We start from the raw sequence: 25,295 nt of genomic DNA on the forward strand, positions 1-25,295 counted from the left end.
AGCACAACAGGGCCTCCAGAGTCCACCTCGTGTGGATGTGAAAGGGACGGAGTCTGAATTTATTTGGAGATGGAGCAGAGCGGACTATTGGCTGATGGCCGTCGTGATGTCACTTCTACCTCGATTATATTTTGACTTCTCAGATATTGACTCTTATTTCTGAATGGCAGGCAGGCAGGCAGGCAAGCAGCACCTACTTGTTACATGGACAGGAGCAAAGACCACAGAATTTCCCTAGATCGTTCAAATTCTTTTCTGCATCCTTCATGTCCTTATTGATTTGGTCCATTCCCTCCTCGATGCGCTCCAGTTGCTCTGATTAAACACAAGTCATTTATCCCCCACAGAATGAAGCACGAGAAGAGAGAGAGAGAGAAAGAGAGAGAAGGGGGAGCAGAGGAAGAGAGAGATAAAAAAAAGGACAAAAGGAGAGAAGACAACAACTTCAGACACTCACTGTGACGAAAGAAAGTAAAAGTTAAAAAAAATAGGAAGAAACTGGACGCCACCACATATGTAAAGAACCTTTGGGGCACATTGTCAGTACCTACTTGTTACACGGACATATGAAAAGCCCACAGCAGTTCCCTAAATCTTTTAAATTTTTCTCGGCTTCCTTCATGTCTTGGTTGATATGGTTCATGCCATCTTCAACACGATCGAGTTGCTCTGGTCAGGACAAAGGGATGACAGTAGTGGAATGAATTTCATTGAGTGATTGACATATGAGTTATGATGAGCAGTAACTGTCATACTGTTACTCTAATGTGTATTTGCATGTGTCAGGGTCAGAGATTAAGACTTTCTATTGAGTGCACCGTTTGGTGGCATAAAAGGAGTTCATGTGCACTTAAGGAATTTGTGGGCCAGAGAATGGTATTAAAAAAGCACAAAAAATTCAAGTAATGACAGTAAATAGATTTCAACACTGATGGTAGAGGAACAGTTCGACATTTTGGAAAGTACGCTCAGTCGCTTTCTCACCAAGTGTTAGATGAGAAGATCGATACCACTCTCCAACCGTCTCCTGGCTCTAGCTTCATATTCAGTACACAGATGTGAGAATTGTATCAATCCTTTCATATAACTCCTTGAAATATACCCGATATCAAAAAATGTCAAACTAACCCCTTAATTGTTCCTTGTGACACTTTGTCTTAAAGTCAGATAACAGGAGGATAAGAGATTGCTTCCTTGTTCAAATCCGTGGAACTGTGTTCAGAGCTGATATTTTATCATTTATCAGACCAAAGCAAAGAAATGTCACTTGAGAGCTGTTTGTGATGCCAGCATCGTGCAACACTGACAGCACGTTTCCCCCACTTCTAAAGAAAGACGGTGAGATAAAGCATCTCTTGTTTTTGCTGTTCAGACATCCATCTAATTTTATATATAAATATACATTTATATTTGTACCGGTATATGTTCTTTGGTCTGTCCAAGCCCTAGCAGCCACTATACAAACCACGACAGTTACTGCAATTATTCAAATAGTATTGAAACATAAATGGCTCTCATGGTGAACATGCCTTATTTTAGTTGAGGGACCTTTTAGGAGTTTCAACATTCTTTCTAGTACCAGTTTTGTTGAATTGCAATGTTACATTTTGCGGCCACAATTGAGTAAATATAACTGCGTTGGTTTGTCTGCTTTTTGCAAATGTTCAAGGTATAATTTAAAAGGATTTCTAGTGTGATGCGATTCTGCTTTCTTTTTTATTAGCCTTTTGTCTCGCTGATGTGCTTGATGTTGACTGTTCCACAGCACAAACACCCTTCCATCCTGTTTGTGATCAAAGGAAATGCGGTGCGAGCGGAGTGAGAAAGGGTGAGGCACAGTTAAATATGGAGCAGATTCAAAAGGTGATTCATTGTCTTTTTCAGATTTGTAAAATCCCTGGTTAGCATGCATTTCTGTAAATCTATTCAACCCAGAAAGGATCCATGTTCAGTCAGTGTTATTAGAGTGAAGTGGGGTAAGGACATTGACCATGCAGCATACATTAAAACGTTTGTTTGGATGGTCAGAGGAGGGATAGAGCTTTTATCCGAGTCCCACGTCCTCGCTAGAGCCGAATGAGTACCTTTTTCATAGTTTTGCACTGCCGCTATTAGCCGTCTGACGTGGCCCTCTTGTGTTATACACTGTGGGTTGCAGGCCTTGCTCATTAATAAACTGCATGTAACCAGGGATTGTACAAAGCAGTGCATGTGTTGACAGAGGAGTGATTGAATGTTTTGTCGTTACCAGCTAAATCGATCGTTTTCTTTTACACCTCTGGACTGTCACAAGGGTGGCAGGGCCTGTTAAGCTGTTCTCACACCTGTTTGGGCGTTTGGGATTCCAGTAGTGTTAACAGAAGGCTGAAGACAGACTGGCCAAATTATAATCATTTAAAAAGTCATCTTTGACCAGAACCATATAACAGGGCCGATTTAAAGAGGTGAACAAAGAAAAAAGCCTTCAACAGGTGCCTGATCAAAAATTCAAACTGAGGCAAAAGATCTGCACACTCAGCAATTTCCACTGTGCAACACTTTGATCTCACAGAGATCTCTTCGTGAGGCATTGTCAACTCACCAACACAAAGCAGAGCAGGCGATATATTTATAGACACAGACACAGCCAGGTGATTGTGATCTGCATGATTGGCAGTCAATCTACTCTCAAGTTGGCCCAAACAGATCGGAGCTGAAGGATGCTGTCTGATACTCCCACATACAGGACAGAGCATGAGCCTCTATGACAAACGGAACTAGAAACACCAGGATCAATATTAAACAAGGATACATTGTACGTAACATATCAAAAAGATATATCATGAATCATCTGGAACAAACAATTATCCTAGAATCTACTATGTAGAAGAAAACATATAATAATATAATAACTGAACCCAGTGTATCTCAGTGTGGATGGGTTATGTTTTAGTACAGGACATCAACATCATTCTTTTGAAAAGGCCTTCTATATATTTGTACCATTAAATGTACTTCTTTGTAAGTGGTTACCGTTAACAAAACAAAATGAGTATGATCGACTTTTACTAATATCTTAAAGAATTCGATTTATCTCTGTTGATGCAACCTTGCTTTTCATTTTCTTTCTTTGTGTTGTCGGTATCAAAACTAATTCTGGCCAACTGAAAGGCCTGACCTGATTGGAATATTTAAAAACTCTTTTTGGGCGAGTGATAATAGTAGTTTTCATTTTCATTTTTTGGGGACTTATAGTCTACATTTGACTCAACCTCTTATGTGTTGTATTGAATAAGATGGTATGAATTCAGATTTTAGCCAGTCGCTAAGCTGAAATTGCCTGATTTCCTTAAAAAAAGATTATATTTTTTTCTTTTGGGCCAATAACAGATTATCATTCACTATGTTTTTCAGCTTTTTCTATGTATTTTTCTATATATAGTTTCGAGGGTAATTGTTTTTTTTACAGATGATTTATGACATATTTTTGATATGTTATATTTGCTTGATGTTTCTAGTTCCATTTACACAGAGGCTGGTCATAGAAACAGAACAGGAGTAGAACGGACATTGAACTGTTTTCCGTGGTCATCTGACTAGTAAAAAATAAATAATAAATACTCCTATTCTATTTCATAGAGGCTCGTGCTCTGTCCTCCATGTGGGAGTAGCAGACAGGGTCGTTGAGAGTAGATTGACTCTCATTCATGCAGAGTGAGGAATGTGTTTGTGTCCACATGTTGCTTGCTTAGCTTTCTGATGGGGATTTGATAATGCCTTACAACGAAAAAAAACAAACATGCACACTCAAATCTGTGTAAAATCTTTGAAATAAGTGAGCTCTCCGTCTACGACCTTTTTAAAAGCAGGAAAAGGAAGCAAGTGAATGCAGCGGTACAAAAGGTTCAAGGACAGTCGCTTCATTAGTCTTAATGCAGAACACTTGTGTCAATCAGTTGAACTTGTGGTGCGTAACATTTAGGGGATTGTAGTTCTGGGTAAGATGGACAACAGGTTAAAGACAACATTTTGCAGGATTACAAATTGCTGTGAGCTTTTAATACAGTGTGCAGATCTTGCCTTTCTCTCTATAGAAGTGGCCTATCTGCTGCCACTTATTTCCTCTCAGGCTCATTAGATGCTGTGGCAAAATGTAAATGATCTGTTGGCAGTGAGTTAAATGTTTCTAAAGCTGTGACATCACTGTGTTTTTCGATCATTTTAACATCCAAACAGTTTTTTCCTCAGTAGTTCTGGAGAGGATTATTACACAAACAGATCCAAGAACAGCCCAGGAGTTGATGTTGAGCTGTAGGGTTTTGGCAATGCAGTAGCTGGCGTTAAATATTCCTCTGTGAATGTGTTGGCAACTTTCAAGATTTCCTTTCGCTGCCTTTGTTAATGAAAATTAGAAAACGCTGCTGGCAAATCAAAAGCAGTTAGGCAAACCAAAACAAAGAAAGAAATGTTAGCCAAAGGAAACAAAGGTTAAAGGAAGCTGAAAGGAAGAACATTTCCCCAAAGTTAAACCCTTGGCACTTTTGACCAATCAAATAAACCATGCATTAAATCATAACCCAAATCAGAAAATGTCACTCTAATCAAATCAGGCAAAAAATGAATTAGTTTAAAAATGCATTTAAATGAAAACAAGCAACTGCATATGAAACAATCAATCCATTCATAAGTGTTTTAATACCGTAAATTGAACACCAACACTACTATCTACAAATGACAATGTCTCTTGTGGTGCTAATATGTAAATCTAAACAGAATCTATTACTTTTTACAGGATACTGATTCATTATATGAGCTCTGTTGAAAGTGGATAGCTCCGTTATTGATACCTTTATGTTGTGACTAAACCCGCCTTATACTCTCGTGCAGACTTACCTCCCTGCTCGTCCAGCATAACCAAAGTCCTGATGCCGGCATCTTTGCTCTATTCCCGAAAGACAGCCAGGTCGGAAGGGGGGGGGGGGGGTGTGAAGGAGGGAGGACAAATACAATGAAATAGAGGTCAGTGAAGGGATCAGTGGCTACTGACACAAATGAGCTGTCATAAGCAATTTTCCCATTCCCCACATTTTCACTTTTCACCAGAAACAATATTTTTTACAGCGCTTTATCACTATTGTGCATTCTGTGGTATTGGATTCTTCTAATTCAATAGAACATAGTGCCTTAAGACAATCAAACTTTCAGCTAACACAATGGACAACCTTGGCTCCTAAAAATTGCACAAAAAACGCACAAACACTAATTGGTTAGGTTTACTAAAAGATCATGGTTCGGCCTAAAATAAGTGCAATTGTTAAGTAACTAAGGTATGTACTGATAAACGTTTAACATAACGTTGAAATAAGTAAACTTGAATTTTGGTTTCACGTGGGACACGAATAGAGGCCTTCTGGGTGAAAGTCCTATGTTTGTTTGTCCATTCCTCCGTCCACCCCGATCTTCTCCCTATGCAGACTTCCACGGACTTGATGAGAAATGTTTTTGTGATATGTCAAAAAACAATTGACAATGCGCTTTCGTTGTATGGGAACGTATTTTTAGGAGACCAGGCTGGGAAGGAAGGAAACTGAGCCTTCACCTGCATACCTTTCAATTAACAGCTGTGACAAGTTTTATAATAACATGATTAACATAAGTTTGATAAGTTTTACATTTTGGGAAACACTCTTACTTGCTTTCTTGTAGTTAGATGAGAAGATCGATTCCACTCACAAGTCTGTATGCTAAATATGAAGCTGCCAGTAGCTGGTTACAGTATCTTAGATTAGCATAACATCCAGTCTGCCTGGCTAGTTACTGGTCTGGCCTAGAAATAGTTACAGGACCCAACTCCCTACAAAACCACAAAACGAATGTGATACAATGTTCTAATTAGTGTGTTTAAAAGTCTTGGTCTTTTAACCTTTGTAAAGAAGCTGGCCATCTGTTACCTCCCTGCTTCCAGTTTTTATGCTAAGCTAGTCTGGCTCTGGCTTCATATTGAGCATACAGCCATGAGAGTGGTATCAATTTTCTTGGCAAAAAAATGTCCCAAATTGTTGAACTATTAAATATCCACATGGAAAAATACGACACATCTTAAAATCAAAGTGGAGGTAGGAAATCTGCAACATACTTTTTTTTAAGCATTTAACTGTTGGTACCTATTGTCCTACTGTAATACTTATTTTGAGTCACACACGCAATAAGACAAGTAAGTCTACCATGTATACTGGAAAGCTGAATGACTAATTTAACGTCATGATACGCTGTGATCATTTTGTGGATGTGTCCGTCTAGAATATTTCCCTCCCCCAACGTCAGCATGTAGTATTGATTAGAAGGGGCAAAGGTAACTTGGACATTACATCTTCAGCAGGAAACATGGAAATTGCTCCCAGGAGATGAACAATAATAACGCTGATGGCAGAGGAGAACCCTGCCATTGGATTACCTTGTACAAAGGACACAATTAATAACCCAACACCCCTTCTGTCTAAGACTCAGCAGCTGTTACACCTTTGGCCGATGCACTAGCATCGCTTTTAACCTGTAAGTAACACTATCTTTCTTCCCCCTCCCCCCACATTTAAAATGTATAATCCTCTGTTATTCGCCTTTCAGCCTTCAGATTTTCAGTTGAATTCCTTCCCCACTGTGAACCATCCGAACAGCTGAGCCTGCATGGGTGCAACAGTAAAGCTATTAGTCACTGATAGGCTGGGTTGGCTACAGGTTTTAATGCCGGTAGAAAGAGTGCGAGGAGGCGGAGGATAGCGACACTCGCTTCTAACTCCTCTCTGCTTCTTAGAAATGCAGCAGCGCCGCGCTAAGATGTGCCACCTGGTTGGGCCTGATAGGCATAAATAAGATTATGGTGTGTCAGTGTGCACACACATAAGCACACATCCTTCCCCTACCTGCCTCCTCAGCAGTTTGAGAGGAAAGTGAGAGGTGTGTGTGTGGGGGGCAATGAGGAAACTCTGGTGTATAAATTATTCTGTAATTCAGCAAGCGTCGGTCCAAGAGAAATCCCAAAGTAGTCAAAATGAGTCCCCCGGGGGAACTCAACCGGGATCCCGTACAGAAGTGGAGGTGGTTCGATGCGGATTCCTTATTCAAATCAGGTGGATTCATACATTTTGTTATAGATGCAGTAGGTTGTTCATTTGCAGGATAAGTAGTGGATTTGGTTTGGTGTGTTGCAACATGAAGGATTCTTACTTGCTCAAAAGCAACCTCAGTAAATTTGAAAACGACTTTTTATTCAAAAAATACTTTTCCTTCATAATAATATTCAAATATTTTTTTTTTTTCCTTTGTCATTTTCCAACCCATCGTCTCCTCAGTCGATTGCACACCACACATTTCTGAAGTTGGGACTGGATATCAGAAAACCCTAAAATAGAGCGAATATTGGCGGCCTGGTGTGAGCCATTTGTGTGATAACGGCCTGTAAAGCAGCAATCTCCCTGCCTGCAGCACAGCGGTTGGGCGGGGCTGCGTGGTGAGACATGTCAACGGATGATCAATGTGACCTTGAGATCTGCACTGAGAGCTTGTCAGACGCTGCCCCCAGCTGTCCACGCTGTCTCCCCTTTTATGTCCTCCTTCCCTCCATCTCTGTCCGCTGGTGGGAGTGTCACTCTCAGGCTTTCTGTTCTCCTTCTCTTTCACTTTCTACATTTACATTTATGAATGTAACATCTAATGTCATTAGTGCATGTATCCTCTCTCTTTGACCTTAATTCATTTTTTATCATGCTATTCAGGCCATCACTCGGTTGACACATGGTTCATTCAGTCCTGCCTGACAAGACGCTCTGCTGTCGGTGACAGTGAGTGATTTAGTAGAATTGTTCCTATTACAAATATCCTTTCATTTTTTATTTAATCATTGGCAGTTAGTCTGCGGTTAGCACAGTTTTCCACTAATGGATTGTATATTTCATTACTTTGAGGCAATTTTGAGTTAGGAAACCATATATAAATGACAATTTATAATTGTGTTGACATTATCCTGTTCAATACTCAAATTATAATACAATTCTAAACGTATTTCAGAAGTTTACTTCTTTATTCCGCTGACATTAATAGCACTCCTTATTTTGACCCATTCCCTGACTTTAACAGGTTAAATAGTATAGACTTGCCTTTGTCTCTGGATCTCTGAAAGCAGGACTTCAATACAGGACATATGGGGCAGGACGCGTATCGTTATATGGTATTGTTGGGGTGTTAATTATGCTAAGTTAAGAAAGAAATACCTAAATGTTACTGTATACGGTAACAATCAATAATAATGCTTTGCACAAAGGGTGTGATAGACTTGACGCGATGCGTCCCTGCATTCATTCTCGTCATATTTCATCAATAAAGTCAAAGTTTGATTCGTTTTCTTACCTCTTCCACCAGCTGCAGCATACGACGAGTGCTCTCCAGAGACTGTGGAGAAATAAAAGATACATTAATGACATGACGTGATTCAAACGGCTAGAGCCTTCGCAAACAGGAAACAGTGCCGTCTGACATCAAGAGGGTGAATCAATGGAGTCCTCCTGTGGTAACATAAAAAAGAATAATCACAATCCCTTGTCTAAAGTATGTTGGTTGTATGTATGTTCATTGAATCGAGCATAAGCGAGCTTGTATCACAACAAGGTGGAGTCAATTTGAGCAATCAGCGGGACACAGAGGGGATCAATATCCGACGTTTATCGACATGAACTCAACATGAACTCACAGAGACACGCTGTCTGAGCGTAGCTGTAACGGTGACCGACTTCTGAGAAGCTTATTCTCATGCTGTCAATCAACTGGATGCTTACAATGATTTGGATTTGAGAGCAAAATGAAATTCTTTCTAAGCACATCTGAGATCTAATCAGCAGTGATTTACTCTAGAATAGCTCTACTCTTGCAATAAAAGCATGCTTTGACCCCCCCCCCCCCCCTTCTATTCCTTTTCCCAAACTGTTGGATGTCTATTATTAGCCTGTGTGGTGATAGATATGTCGGTGCGCGTTCCAGTTCCCTCTCTAAGAAGAAGAAGCTTGCTAGCTACAGCCACTCGGCTCTGCGATGTGTCGTCCTCTTTACAGTAGCCGTGTTTCCATTCAATTCAATCAGATGAATTTTAAGGAAACTTTTGAAATGTCCCAAAAAAAAGATGTTTCTATTGATTGGTTAGGAGAGAATAAACTCTGCCACTGCGTAGTTCGGTCAGAAGTCGGTACCATAGGCTACGCATGTCTGTAATCCGCCAGTAAACAGCATAGAAAAAGAAGTAGAGGTTGTAAACAGCGCGCACAACAAATGGACTTGGCCATCTAACCAACGACGAGAGAAAAATGGAGATGTCATGATTTCCGCAGACAAAGTATTCGCACATTATGGAGATAACCGAGAAGACAGCAACAGCAGAAACAGCTGTGATAAGTCATGTGAATTAAACGTTCGCTATATGTCAGAATTTCTTCGCTAAAGGAGTTTCCATTTACTCATTGAGCTTATCGACTCTTTTTCGACAAAGACAATAACCACCTTCAGTGAGCTAAAGAAAGATTATTTATTTTTTGCAATTGGGGAAGTTTTATAGAATTCTGTTGCTTCCATACAGCTTTTCTAATGCGATACTTCAAGATGGGTGTTGAAATAATGTGAATGGAAACACAGCTAATGACACAGCTTCGCCTTGCTGATCCCCGGAGCGGTGGCGGCTGGAGAAGGTGTTTGGGTAAGGAATCGTGTGGGGATTTGAGCGGCCATTTATGTGGTCCCATCTCTCTCTTTTCATCTAAAGCAACCAGAATACCCTTGAGCTCATGCAAGTCAGTGCAACAGAGGAAATAAATGCCATTTTGTGCATTGCCCTATGTAAGTGTGTGTGTGTGTTTAATATTCTGGTCAGCTGTGTCAGTGTGAGTCATATGTGAAGCTGGAAGGGGTGTGGACTTATGTGCTCTGGGCCATGACTTGAGACTTTGTCTCACTCTCCATGCTGCTGAAACACACACACACACAGACGCAGATGAATTCCTACACATGAACACACGGACACACTCCCGCAATTAGTTCTGCAAATTTACGTTCATGAGTGCGTACATTTGTGTCACGCACGCTCCCACACACACACTCAAGATGCTGTGCAGTGTTATGTAAAGACGCATGATGCAGGTACACACACACGCACACAAACACACATAACATAGTGCTGTATCATTGATATTTTTATGCGTTCAAGGACAGAACTACATATTTGTTTTAGGGTATAAAACATCCTACGCAATGTGAAAATGCAGTTAAAGTTAAGAGGTTTCTTTGAGCTTTTAGATTAGGAAAATAATAAAAAGAGGACCTTTTGTTGTCGCTACTATTTGAATAAATAATATTTATCCTCCACATTATGGTCATGTTTTAAGATCCGCCATTTCAAAGTCCCTCTAATGTACGCTTTATGTGCCTCTCATTTGTATGCGTATGAATGTGCTCGAGTCCACTCCGTGGGTAAGTGTGCATAGATGTGCGCTTGCCATCATGTCCGTGCACACCATCGCAACTGAAACCACCTGGATGCAGCAAGCGTGTTGCTCTCACCTCGTCGGCCAGCTGGTCAGCACGTTGCTGCATGTCTGACAGCTCATTGCGCATGTCCGCGTCTTCTGCCATGGTTGCTGGATGTGGGGGGTGGAGAAGGTCCTAGTGGGTGTTCGGGGAGGGCTGGAGGAGAGACAAAACACAAGAAAAGGACAGATGAGGCATGAACAAGTCTTGGGGTGATGGAGAACTTGGATCATTTGACGATTGAAATAGAGATAAAAATGAGCTGGCTTTTCGAAAAATATGGTTTTGGTAATGATGAAAATCACATCCCCGACATCATACATTCACGGTCTCCTCTCTAAGAAACAATACTTCAAACACTTGCTTCCAGTAAATGGAGGATTATAAAAAGACAAACAATGACAGAAGGCAGACAATTGCTGAAGAATATCAAGCTCAGACGGGCCGACATTGACCGAACATCTAAAGGATTAGCCAAAAACGGTTTGTTCCTAGAAACGCATACTAACAATAGCTAATCGTGTTCTGACTCAAGATGAACTCAGACTAACTAATTAAACCATTTAAATACATCCATCATCACTTGTGCCCTGTCAAGATGCCCTTGGGCAAGGTGATACTCTCCTCCCTATCCACCGGCTTCAAGCCACCCTGGATAGCAGCAGCAGCTGAAAGCCGGAGGTACAAAATGAAAAACGTATTCCGGAGGGGTGACAAGAAAAACACGAGAGGACGAAAGAGCAAGCAACAAAATGGGCCAAATGAAATAGTTGGAATCAGAGGCTTCTATTTCCCAAGTCTCTGTTGACCGTTGCAGGACGTATAATGGAGGATTACCTGTGGATATGGCTACGAGACGTCCTCACAAACTATCATCCGAATTGTTTAAACCCCCATAAGAATCAAATGTGATTCCTTTCAACCGTTTTCTGGCTAAGCTGTAATCCTGCTGCAACAATGGCCTTTACTACTATCCAAAGGGGGGGGGGGATAATGAATGATGAACCATTGGCTGTTAAAATAGGGAGCAACATATCTTTATGGACAGTCTGAGATAAATGAAAAGAGTGACAGAAATATGACATTTTTCATTCTTTTTATTTTCAATCTCCTCTTTTATCTCTTGCCAGAATCCCTGCAGTGCTGGACAGACCCAGCAGATATGTGAATGATCTCCAGTCATCCCACATTTCCTCCAACGTAAAGCTGATACTGAACCTTTATCAAACTTTGAAACTATCAAAAGGAGATTTTAACCATTGACGACTTGATTAGCACATTGTATATGGAGGCTGTCTTTCTGCTCTCTAATGGTCTACTATTGCTAAGGGGAGCTGTCACTTTATTTGGAATGACAGGGTTCAAAGTTTCTATAGTTTAAAGCAGCTATAATCAATATTTCGGGGCGGATGTGGCTCAGGGGATAGAGCGGGTCGTCCGAACCCCGGCTCCTACTGTCTGGCTGGTAAAGTGTCTTTGAGCGAGACAGGAGCATGGTTAAATGCAGATGTCCTGTATGTATGTGACTGTAATAACGTTTTTCATATTAAAAATGCATCACATTTGGACTCTTCTGAAGGAACAAACTCCACTTGCACATCGGGGTTTCTAAATGTACTTGTGCGGGATGCTACCCTGTGACAAACTTTTGTAATCCAAAAGATACAAATCTGCTTAAACTATTTCTGCGTGTATTGATTAAGGATTTTGGTAGTAAGGTAAATGCATAAATAGAAAATAATGGCACTAAACACCCAAACAGACCATCCAGTCTGTTTGCAACCCTTGAGACATGAATGCACTGTATGCTGTACTCCTAAATTACAAGTTCTAAGACACACAGAATATAGCAATCCCCCAGATTTACCTTTCTTTATGAGTCTTTCTGAGACTACTATATCCAAAATGGCACGAAGATAGAAAAATCTCCCTCACTCAATAGATTACCCCAATCGAACGCTCCTCAGTGATCTGAATACCAAAACAAGACGGCAGGCGAGGACTCATCAAGTAACGGAGTGAGAGTCTGCCCGTCGTCTTGGACAGACGGCTTCGTCCAGCTGGACGTGTCTCATCGTGGTGACTTAGCGAGCAGTCTGGTAGATATTCTGCCCCCGAGGTGCCTGCTGCACCCTCTGTTTGCCTCACCCACTCGTGTGTTCAGAGATGTTCAACAACAACATCTGCTGGCCACACACACATACACACACAAACACACACACATACACACACATGATATGAAGCCATTATTTACTGCCATGGCAATATCCCAGCACGCCATGGTCTGAATCATTAAAGCCTCCCCGGGTGGTATATGGATTCCTCTGCATTCGTCTCAGCAGATGGATTCAGTCAGGTACACATCCTCAGATCAGCAGCTGCATGGTGATGATTAAGCCCTGCGTTGGGTAAAGGCTCATTCTTTATTGCAGCATTCATTCAGAGGCCGGTTCACACATCCTTCCTCTATTTAGCCAATAAAATGTGTCAGGTTGAATGGGAATCCGTTATATTTATGCATCATGTTTATCACATCCCTCTCGTGCTTCTCTCCCTCCCTCTCTCCCTTCCTTTCGCTCTCCTGCACTGCTTCACAGCAGCAGCGGCCATGTTGGGTTACATAAACCTCGGACTGTGCAGCGCATCGCTTAGTGTCTGAATCCAGTCGGATTCAGTAGCAGTCTTCAGAGCGCCTCGCTGAGGGAGGCGAGTAGGGGCGCCGTCGCCTGCCTGTCCGGTTACGCAAACCAAATTGCGGGCAATTCAGTTTTTAACAGGCCACGCTGAGCTTTTGCTTTACGTCTCAATTACAAGCTTCGCATTTTGCATCTTAGCTGCCCTCAGCGCTGCCTGCTCTCAGCACTGGGACTAGTATGCAGAATACTGGAGGAGCAGTCGTTACGCAATAACATGCTTTTATAATCAATGCATTAATCGGTGTGGATGTTCTGGGGTCAGATTATATTACAGTTAAAGTGAAGAATTTATGATGATAGCCACCAGTGCGTACAGAACCATAGACATTCTTTGCTTGATTAACAATTGGTTACGAGAAGAGAATTGGTCAAATTAATGAAAAACTACTCGTTTAATTATTCATTGAACTAATAATGAAAGAATGGATCTAAAATAGTGTTGTTGGTTCCTTCTAAATACATCATGTGTTTGATAGCATGTTGGCTACTGAGCTTACGAGGCTTTTCCTGGAGCTTTCGACCGTATCTTCAGTCAGCAAAGTTCTGTCACCTGAGCGAGCTGAAGAAGACTATATGGTCAAAAGCTCTGGAAAAAAGGCTTAGTAAGTGATGCTTGAGTTAAAAAACAATATTTTGCTTTTGTTTATCAGCTGTTTTGTAACAATAATCTGTCTGGTTTTATTATCTATCGCTGCTTAGAAATAGAAATAAATGTACACAAAGTGAAAAAAGGAACAAAACAAATTTAAATTAAATTATATAATTTTGAAAGGTCTGGTTCAAAGTTCTATTTCCAATGTTTGTACTTGCACTGAGATAAAACTAAAAATAAAAAGTGCTCTCCACTGTTGTTTGGCTCTGGTCCCATACAGATATATGGGAAACAATGTATTCATGCGCTGATGCAGAGCAACATTGTATCTTCTGTTATCCAGAGCAACTAGCAGCGACAAAGCAGAGAGAGACCACTTGACAGAGTTTAATGCTTGTGAGAGAAACCATTACAAGGATCAATCCGATGACCTTTGAGTCCCAGAATCTTGAAGCAGCAGGCTGCCCCGTCATCCATAAAGTACTCCCTCTCAAAGCACACCCATTAATCTGGGGATGTTGGCGAGATGTTTCTAATTAATCACCAAAAGACAGTTTGGGTAATAAAGTGGGGGGGGGGGGGGAGATACATTTACGACCAATCAAACCAAGGAATATTACATCTGGATGTTTATCTGTGCCGTTTTGTGAAGCATCTCTAGTTTGCATGTACAATATTAACAATAACATCAGAATAATCTTAAAATATCTGCTTCTGGAGAGACATAAAATAACTGCCATGCATGCACACTTTTCGGACCTCTACGCTAATTATACAAGTAATCAATCTTTTTTCTTTTGTCTAGTCGCTGCTACAAACTAGTGGTAATTAGGAACAAATACATTGCCAACTCAAATGAGTAATTGCTTTACTTATGAAATTAAATTAGTTCATTTGATCAGTAACAGCAATCACTTTATCTTGTAATCAGACTTCAGTAAACCTTGATCTTTGTAATGTATTGCGTGTTGCTTTCCATCTGTCAGTGTGATGAATCCTTCAACTCCTTCATTGCCCCCAAACATCTGCAACTCAGGGGGGACACACAGCCACCATATCTATCTCCTCTGTTCATTTAGTCTGCCACTGTGTGTTGGCACACACCCACATGCCCTCTGCTCCTGTGTTTCTATCAGCTTGTCATCGTGTGCTGCACATGACGCTGACTCCCTGACCTTTTGACTTCAAGTCAACCGGAAGACAATAAAGAGCAAAGTCAACCGGAAGACAATAAAGAGCAAAATCAACCTCTACGTAATTAAAAATACACAAGTAGATTGTAGCACAGTGCACTAAACCCATAAACTCATCTAAGTACTGTATGTGCAGGAATATACACATACACTGTCCATACACATTCATGCTGAGTGTGGTGAGATGGAAAAAGGAATATGGAAAAAGGAGCTGTAAATGTGATATACGACTAGCGTGGCAGGGTGCAGGTGAATTATTGGCCGAGCACTGCGCATTCATCAACAGTATTTGGAATAACTGGATGAGCAGCACATCTAGATACCTGCATTTCTGCACTACGCGACGAGCAAAAAAAGAACTCCATATATCTTTCATTGACCATTCATCTTTCTCGCTCTCCATCCATCCACTCATCATGTGTTTACTACCTCAAGAGTGACACGAAACGCCACGGGAACGATAACACAAGATATGAAGATGCTCTTATTTCCATTCCCCCGCAGATTGCACCCCCGAGGACAGCACATCTCACACCCTGTCCAATCACGCTCTACCTTGAGAAGATTACCAGACACCCGCCGACTTGCTCCGTCGAAACACTTTCCCCTCTCTCTTCCTCTTCATCTTCTTTAACAACCCTCCTCTCCTCTCCTTCATACTCTCCCACTGTCTCCCTGATCTTTCCTTTTCTTCACCTCTCTTTCTTCCTCTTTCCTTTTTACTTTACTAAAAAGAGAGCACGGACTGTACCAAACCTCTACAAAAGTCATTTCGATACACTGTGCATCAATAAGTACTGAATCTGACATTACCATTGCCAAATATATATTGTAATACACTACATGATTCAGGCTTAGTACAAGTCATGTTCTGTCATTAAAAAAAAATTCCCCTTTTTCAAAATCTGACAAAATTAAGAAGAACTTTAAGAAGAGCTTTTGTAAATGTTGTGCTATTATTGCAAAATAGTCCTCTTTACAGCCTATTATCCATCTGAATACTTACTATGGATATATTCGAAGGGCTGTAAGTCAGACTTATCAATAAGTGAGAGAAAATGACCACAAATTAAAAAACAACACTGTAGTGCTTTAATGAGGCTTGTGGCAAGAGAGACAATAGATCTTTGTTTTATGCACATGGAGTTGAACGCGTGTGACTCTCTCTTCTCTTGCTCTAAGTGTGTGCGTGCTTGCTGCCATTTTGTTTGCTTTCAATACCAGATGCTCCATCTCTGTCCCTGCATCAAACGTTTTCCTTTGTCTTTGAAAGAGATGTCATCGAGTGGGATTGAAACAGTTAGGCACAGATTTGATAAATATCTATGAAATGGTGCATGTAAAATAATATCCAATGCTTTTAAAATGCTTTTAACACATTAAAACCATGACGTCGAGGTGACGTTACCCTTCCAGGAACCACAGCGATCCTGACTAATAACAACAGTGATGTAACATTACACAGCAAGCCAGAGCGTCACTACAGCTGGAGCTCTCTCTCCACAGAGGAGCTAGCATTAAGTGCAGCGACATCCCGGTGGCCCCGCTCTACAAAGAAGGCCATGCATTATTGACCAGAGAAGTCCAAGAACCCATCACTTATTCATCTGGCCCCCACTGTAACCATCCACATCTCAGAAACACATGGCTAAAGGGCAGGAGGTGGAGGATCACAACAGTGCAGGCTACCTGCTTGAGACACTTCAAAAGCTCCTGAGATAGTGAAAGTGAATCACATGACTCTCTCCACTGTGGCCCCCAGAAGAGCACCTCAAATACTCCTCAAATTCCAGATTTGAGGAGTAAAATGAAACTAGAGGTGAAATGACTAGTCTACCTGTCCATAAACAGAAAATTAGTCAGAAAGTATTTTGATCATTGATTAATTGTTTAAATGTTCTCTATAAGGAATTCAGAGCATTTCTATTGCTTCCACACAGCTCTCAACATGGCGACGGCTGAGCCTGCGGCTAGAAGCTAACGGTGCTAACAGCACGAACAGTGCAAACAACGGCAACAGTACTGACAGAGATAACAGTGTTAACCTGGGAACCAGAGGGTGGGTACTACGCTTTCGTGACACCATCAGTTGGGAGGGCGTTATCAGCTGTAACTGTCTTATGAGCGCAGCGCAGAGAGGCGGACATTAGCTAGCCAGTGGGGCACAATGGAGAGACTCACATCCATCCATAACATTGCAAATAGTTCTTTGCTGCTATATTAATGCTCTGAATATCAAATGTAGCTCCTATAAGTCATTTTTAGCCACGCTAGCGGCATGGCTCGAAAGATGGGAATGTTGGAATGTAGGAATGTTGGTATGTTGTCGGTCCACTGTTAGCAAATGCGAGCATGCAACACGCTAACCTGAAAAGTGACATGGAACATGATAATTGTTATACACGATAATCAATTTTGACTACAATGCCTTTGTGAACATGCTAGCATGCTAATGTTAACATTTAGCTGAAGGCACTGTGTTTATGTAGAGCTACACAGAGCTACACACAATGCCGCAACAAATTAACTGGTTCCATCTGTTTTTCTTTGTCATCAAACTAAATGTATATTGTGATTTTGGATTGTTGGTCAGGCAAAACAAGTAATATGAATATGTCAACTTGGGCTTTTGAAAATTGAAATAAACTATTTCCTTACATTTTGTGGACCAAACTATTAATCGTTAATTGAGAAAATAATTAAGAGATGAATTGATCATCCCCATCCCATGTTCGGAAAAACATTTCTTCAAAAGCCCATCACCACAAACAAAGACCAGCAGCCATATAAAATGAAGTACCATTTGCACACACACTTATCAAAAACAAATCTGCATACGAACCTAAAATCAGTCTGCATAGTTCAAACAAATGCTTTGTGGTCAGAGCAATATGCATTTTTCCAAATATACTGTCTAGAAATGATGCTAAACATACAGTATTACACTGATGATTGTTGCTCATACAGACAGTAATAACCATCTGTCCTTGCTGCGAGCCTGCCTATCGCATGATAACATCACAGTGTTGTGACAGTTTGCATACAGGACGAGAACATTTGCCTGAAACCTAATGTTTTATTAGTGATGTTTTGTTGATCTGCTTTTGAGGATTGTAAATTAGCAGAGAGAACCTAAGCAGTTACGCTGAGAGGCAGCTTGAGAATATAGAGGCATGTATAAATAAATTCCCTTCTGTGTGATGAACGCTATAACCACTGGGTAGGCAAGGACCCTGTGTTCTCCATGCACAGAGATACAAACATTCACACGTAATCTGCTCATAGTATCCTACAAGGCACGTCATACAACACATAAGTAAATGGTACAAGACACATCTTATCCATGCCCATGGCAGTTTATTAAGCTATTTAGAGGGTTGTGGTATAGAGGTCAGTCAGTTCGGGAAGTGACTGCTGATACTGTACTTAGTGGTTTAAGAACCTGTTTTTATAATCCTGTGTGGTTCTGGGAAGCCAGAAGTTCTGGATGTGTCAGCGGCAAATGACAGAAATTGCCATCGATGGGAGGCTACTCACTCGGTATTCTAGTCACACACCTACTCTCATAAAGAGTAGCTTCAGAACTCTGAACAGCTTGACGGATCGCTACATGATGACCCGTGTGTGCATGTTAATGTAAATACTGCTGGACAGTTTATCCATTATCATGCAGCACCGAAGTTACGATGTCATCATCCTACAGTATTTATTGTCTCTTGAAGTTCGCTTTGCCGCTGCATCTACTAATAAAGACAAAATACACTGAGGATACAAGCCAGGGCAGGCCTGGTGATTTAATGCTGTCCCCCCATCCCATCCCTCTCCGGATTGGTCCTGAGCTGCATCGCTCCTTATCAGCCAGCGTCCTGCTCCTTGGTAACAAGTGAAGAGCACAGCAGAATTCAACAAAAGACGGGGAGATGAAAGCATCTCAGACTGAGGTGTTTATTTTCAGCTACTGTAGGAAGATGAGAAGAGCAGATGGGCAAATTCACAAAGCTGAGTGCAATTTGCCCTGTCATGCATCTGATTTCAATCATCCACGTGGCAAATAAAACATTTCAGACCGCGAGCTAAAGGGCCTGACCGAGGAGCAGAGGCATTCCTCAAAACTTCAGGCGAGAAATTGAAACGTGACACAGAGAGAAACCGTGTTTGGGATTTAATATCCCAGTCTGTCTGTGCTGTCTGTGTTTTCAAACACACCTTCAGACTGTAAAGGAGATGGCATGATTTAAAGTGGAGGAAGGTCTGGGTCTGTCACCTCTTATTAATGTGCTCCAGTTACAACCAACTATCTGAGGACACTAACAATTTCACTTTAATTTTGTGTAGCTGTTAGCGCTGATCTTTGTGAATCAAACTGTTTTTGCAATGAGACTCAATCGTATACAAAAGACTCAATTTTGCGCCAAATGGCTGCATATTACCTTATTTGAATAAGCGCAAATGTCACAGGAGCACCAAGACGCTATTGGCAGTTAGGCGTGTATTTCATCCTTGAAATACACGCGGGTGCTTTGAGAATTACGCGGTTTCTTTTTGTCTTATTTGTAAAAGTTAAGCAGCAGCAAAATCTGCCCAACCCGTTTGTGAATTCGCCCCTGAGAGTGCACACCACAGATATAGAATAGATTTAGTCATTTGACTGGTGCAAAAGAAAATGGCGATTGTCGTTAGTTGTTATGGTGACAACACATGTCAAGTGTCACAGCTGGAAAGATTAGCGGACGCAGCTCCGGGGAGACGGATGGCTAGCTAGTTAGGTAGCTTGCTAATTCCACCATGCTTTACTGCTGCACCGGTTACAGAAAATGAGCCGAACACAGGCGGCAGCATCCGGTTGTGAAGAGTGAAGCCGATGTGGAAGGATGGCGACGGCCGTAACGCCGAACTCAAGGCTTTAAAACGGCAGTGATGTCACGACGACTACGTCCACTTCTTATATGCAGTCTATGGCTGAACAAAGTTGTCACTCATCTGTTGATAGCAATGTGCTTTCCTACGCTTTGACAAGACTGTGTGGATGAAGCATTAAGTTGTTACATTTTACTCATTTGTTCCGGCTACTTTGTTTTAGTCATTATTGCAAAACCTCACCTCAGTGAGTCGCAATGGCAACTGTACACATAAAAATGGCCGCCGATCTGACTATCCACAGTGATTTGAAAGGGAATGTCTGTTCTACTCCTATTCTATGTATGTGGTACACACATATACACACACACACATACACACACACACACACACACACACACAAGGATGAAAAAGGGAATAAAATGAGGCCATATTTCAGTATGCAAAGCATACCACACCAAATCCGAGCACCGCTAATACCCTCCAGCCCCGTGCTCACAGTCACCTCTGCGGACTCCGTGGATGAAAGGGGTCCTGGCCGCAACATTTGCCGACCCCCGGGAGCACTCACAGCCACATGTATTCCCATGTGGCTATTACAGATAAAGTTTTGGAGGCTAGAGGGCCGTGGATATACGGCATTTGACAAGCAAAACATGAGGGGCGCTCCCTGAAATAGAAGAAGTGGGATGGCCCAGATGGGGTGAGGGGTTTGAGGGGCTAGCGGTGCAGATGAGCCCATGACTGACAATCAACCAAGCAATTCACGTACAGGCATCTGCAGCCTGTTTTGAATTAGAAGCACAACCTCTTGTGTTTTACGACGCAATAAACTTCAGCGCGGAGAGATGTGAAGGCCCTCTGGCTGAAAAATGCACCAGATGTCCTTTTTATATCTGCATGTTTGATGGAATCTCAGGCAGGAAACATTCAAGCCAGACGCAGACGTAGAATTCCGGACATTTTGGCGATACCACAGTGACATGCCCAATCAGTATTGATGTCCTTCATTAGTCCTTTGGTCACAGATGTGCATGGAGCATATTTGTACACCACAAAGTAATTCCAATGAGTGATCCCCAGAGGTTTATCTCACAGTCCAACAGAACACATTCAGCGCTATAAAGTCTCTAATTGATCCATGGCCCCGGGCCGCAGTAGCCAGGCCACTTCAGTGTCACAGAAGACCCTGTTCTGCAGTAAACAATATATACATGCTGATATGGATCTAAAAACAACAAAAGGTTGTTTTGGAACATTAACGATAAAAACTTTCGAGCAGTTGGGGCTGCAGCTCATGATTTCTTCATTGTAGATCAATTGTTCGGCCAATAAAAAAATCTGAAAATAGTGAGAAATGCTCATCACAACTTGCAGTCCAATGTGTCCAAACGTCTTCTTTGGAATTTGGTCCAAAAATCGAAATTGTTTAGTTTACTGTCACAGAAGATGTTGAAAAAGGGAATCATTTAAAAAAAAAAAAAACATTATTGTTGTTCAATGCTTAAGAAATGAGTTAAATGATACAGAGAAAGAAAGACTAACTCAGAGCATGCGACTGTATTTAACTGTCTACAGTAAATGCTGTAGGGGGCAATGCTGACCTCCACGAGGTCCGTCTTAAACAATCAATAAATCTGATACTCTGTATTGCTCAAGAAGCATTCTAAGACGTCATATACATTGTATATGGACATTAAAGACAGTGTGTTATGGATTCATTCTAAGTGAAAATAAAAAGCGATAACGTGTCATTTGAAAAGTGACAGATTTGATATCTGCGTAGTGACTGTGAAGCTGAAACCACATTTATTACGAAGTCAAACCAGATCCATAATGCATGCCATTACACCCTATCATGTATGCAGTCTTCATACAGTATAATGCAGTTTTGTGTGCTGCATAATGAAGTTAAAGTGTGACAAACAGAATGAAACATCCTCAGTGTCCCCTCTGTCCTGTCCTACAGGCTAACCTGCACCAACAGCCCCGCTCAGCTGCACTGCAGCATCATAAATTACCCGACCCAACAGACCTACAGCAACAACACAAAACTAAAACAAAACGACACATAACACTCCACTGATCCTTGAATGAAAGCCGTCTCCACGCTCCACACAGCGCCGTGTTTGCAGAAGACTGATACAGTCGTATTGTCCCCGCACCTGAGCACACAATGCCATGTAACGAAGAGGGCGGAGGGCGTATTCGTGTTGACCCGAGCAGATTAATTGGTGACTTTATGCTTTCACTGACGCGGGGACAAGATGTCCATGCATGCTTTTATTGTGGAAATGGAAGCTTTGGTTGTGCAGGGATGGTTTTACAACAGAGGACGGCTAAAGCCGTGGCTAATGCAGTGGTGAAAGTGATATGTTTGAAGCTACGGATCAATGTGAAACTGGAGCAGTCTGTGTCATAACCCACACAAGCGCACGTACAAGTGACTGAACTTCAAGATTGAAGCTGGCCGTAGTCAAACCTGAGACCCACATTTTGTATTACTGCGCATACGTTTTGCAAATACGTTTGCAAAGGTGTTTGAGATTTCTGGCTATCGTCTGGCATTTACCTGAATATAGAGTTGTAAGAAGAACAACGATCTGTTCGTTTTCACACATTTCTTCAAATCACTGCAGTCACGACCGTTTCTCTCGCTCTCCATGTCTCCATTTTCGGTCCTTCCATCTCAGTCCCTTCTCTCATTCCCTCTCTTTCAAGTCACGTCCATTTTTTCCCTCCCTACCTTCCTTTCATTAATCAAAGGAATAACAATCTAAACCCGTGAGAGTGGTCGGACAGATGGCAGAATGATGATGGTGGCTGACAGCGCGGCGGATTGGCCTCTCAGATAACTGTCCCATAAATGTGTCTTTGAAAGGTAAGAAGGAGGAAGGAGTGCTTTTGATTTTCAGTTCCAGAAAAGCTTCAAAAGCCAGAGCATCGCTTCCTGTCATTTCACAGCTGTGAGAGGGAAACACTGATGAATCAAACTATATTTAGAGAAGTCATGCTTTCTTGTAAGCACTGAAAGGAGTCTTGACAACCACAGTATGCAGCTCGAATCTGTGACATATCTCCAATGATGAACATTTAACCGCCCAACACAACGCAACGAGACGATCCTATCGATCTGAGTTTCAGAAAACGTCCCGGATACGGAAAAGAGCAGTTCAATGAAGACTAAAACCAAGAACGTGTTGTGTCTTTCTAATAAAAACTCATAAAAGCAACAAACTATTGCTGTCTCAAAATAAAAGATGATGTAACAAAAATGGTGCAAGCGATGCACAGTTACTTGGAAGCCTCTGGGGCAGCCATTTTGTTTCTGTGTTTTTGTTGGCATGCAGTGCAGAGCGTCTCTGAGAAAGCGAGAGGCCGTCCCGCGAGGGCTGACTGGACAGTTCAAAAAAAAAAGCTCAGCCCTGCCTTTCACCCGGACTTGCCATTTTTAGCTTCCACTTAGCTTTTGCACTCACACTCACTTGGAAGTAAACAAACACTCTTTGCCTTTTGATTTAAATAACCTCAGACTGGATACTGTGTTTCTCCTAAATCAAGGCTCTTCTCTCCCGTTTCATTCACGGGAACAGTTTGACTTACTTTATCTTTTTCTTGCAAAGAGTTTGTACTGCATGTTGTTGTCTCAGCACCTGTACTCTGTGCAATGACAATACAATTGAATCTAATCTAATTTACAAATCTAGGGAGATGAGAAGATTGATAAGGACTCTCTCATGTCTGCATGTTAAACATGAAGCTACCAGCATTAGCCCCTTAGCTTAGCTTACAGACGGGAAACAGTTATTAGAAAACAACTGCCTTGTTTGTTTCATCTGCTGTTGTTTGGATTCTGTTACCTTTGGATGGAGCATGGCTTGCTATTCTCCACTGTTTCCGGTCTTTATGCTAAGCTAAGCTAACCAGCTGCCGGTTGGAGCTTCACATTTAACAAACAGATGTAAAAGTGGAATCTATCTTCTCATCTAACTCTCGGCAAAAAGTCAATCAGCTTATTTCCCAAAACGTCAAACGTTTCCTTTTAGAAATGCAGTGTTGCGTTAACTTGATTAGTCCTTTGTCAGAAGATGTTTATCACCTCTATGTGTTTCTGTCTCCTCTGTTTGAACTTTACACTATTTCAAATGTCCTTTCAAAGATTTGACGTTTGTAAAATATCATATTACGTAGCTGAAGTTTATATACAGTATATACTTCTTATTGTGATGAAAAGCTGACCACCTGGTTAAGTCAAAAACAAAGGTAAATACTACTATCGTCATGATGATAGAATGATCTTTTCTAGGGTATGGTGACAATACAATATCCTGAAAATAAATAGAGGGCCCGATGTGATGTCTCCAAGAAGCACACACAATCCCTGCTCAGACAGAGCAGCCATGTCTCCTCTGGCTCTGAACTATGAACCGAGAACGGGCGCCGCGGTTCAGGAAAAGGGAGAAAGAAACAGCGTACTTGACCACCACAGGGTAGTAACTCACAGTCACTAATGCGACAGCAGCAGAACGAGCTCTGCTGAATCCACCGGGATGACTTTGTTTCATCATACAGATAAAAGCTGAACTGCACTGTGACAACTGCTGTGGGGCTTTTAGTTCACAAAAAAAGAGTACTCTACAAGAGCGGGAGCGAGGCAGTGGTCTAGTTCTTTGCTCATGGGCACTTTAAAAATGCCTTCCAGCAAAGAATCATAGATGCTTCTCTTTGAGCAGGTCCAGCTGGTTTCTATCTCCAGCTCTAGAATGTAAACAGCTTGTTGTGAAGCATGACGTGTGCTCCCAAGATTAGTTATGTATAAAAATAAAAGACTTCTAGTGGGAAACATGAAACGATGCTGAGGTTGTTTGATATGTGAACGACAAATACCAAGACTTCACAAGATCAGTAGAAATCCCTCCGACTGTTTGTAGACGTCTGTCTCAGAGGGTTAATGTGGCTGTAGTATGAGGTCAATGTGTGGAGTTGCTTATGCATATGTTAACTTGAGGTGAGTGGTTGGGTGTGGTTAAGGACCTTTCAAACCATAAAAACTCCAGAAAGACTCATGCTGCTCTGCATTTCTTTGGCTTTTTGCACACCTGATTATCCCTTGAAGTTTAAAGAGCCTGAATCAGAAAACAATGAAAAAAAGGAGCTGCTAGATATAGGAAACAAATGAGACCCGCACCTGCACCAAAACAAGCACTGCGCAGCCAGCCGGCCTGGCTCGGTGTTCGCCGGCATCGATCACACTCGAGACTTTGGCTCCATTTCAGAGCGGCACAATACAGGCAGCCGTGGAATGAACAATGGCCGGCTTGTTTCTAAGAAACAATCAGCGCATGGCGATGGTGTCGTGAGTCACCATTTATCCGGAGAGCGCGGCCCATTCACTGTGTAGTGCAGTATAGGCCT

General features: G+C 41.7%; 1 protein-coding gene across 1 annotated transcript in view; it reads right to left on the reverse strand.

Moving 5' to 3' along the window:
• The window catches only part of snap25a (synaptosome associated protein 25a), a 35,898-nt gene that overhangs the window by 8,664 nt on the left and 1,939 nt on the right, over positions 1-25,295 (reverse strand). Inside the window, exons 2-5 of the mRNA XM_031877305.1 lie at positions 10,576-10,698; positions 8,383-8,424; positions 4,873-4,921; positions 198-315 (exon numbers count right to left, since the gene is read on the reverse strand). Of these exons, the coding sequence (XP_031733165.1) occupies positions 198-315; positions 4,873-4,921; positions 8,383-8,424; positions 10,576-10,647 (281 nt within the window). The 5' untranslated portion in view covers positions 10,648-10,698. The remainder of the gene's footprint in view (positions 1-197; positions 316-4,872; positions 4,922-8,382; positions 8,425-10,575; positions 10,699-25,295) is intronic.

Source organism: Anarrhichthys ocellatus, unplaced genomic scaffold (assembly GCF_004355925.1).
Source record: "Anarrhichthys ocellatus isolate YVR2014 unplaced genomic scaffold, GSC_Weel_1.0 scaffold133, whole genome shotgun sequence".
NCBI classification, from domain to species: domain Eukaryota; kingdom Metazoa; phylum Chordata; class Actinopteri; order Perciformes; family Anarhichadidae; genus Anarrhichthys; species Anarrhichthys ocellatus.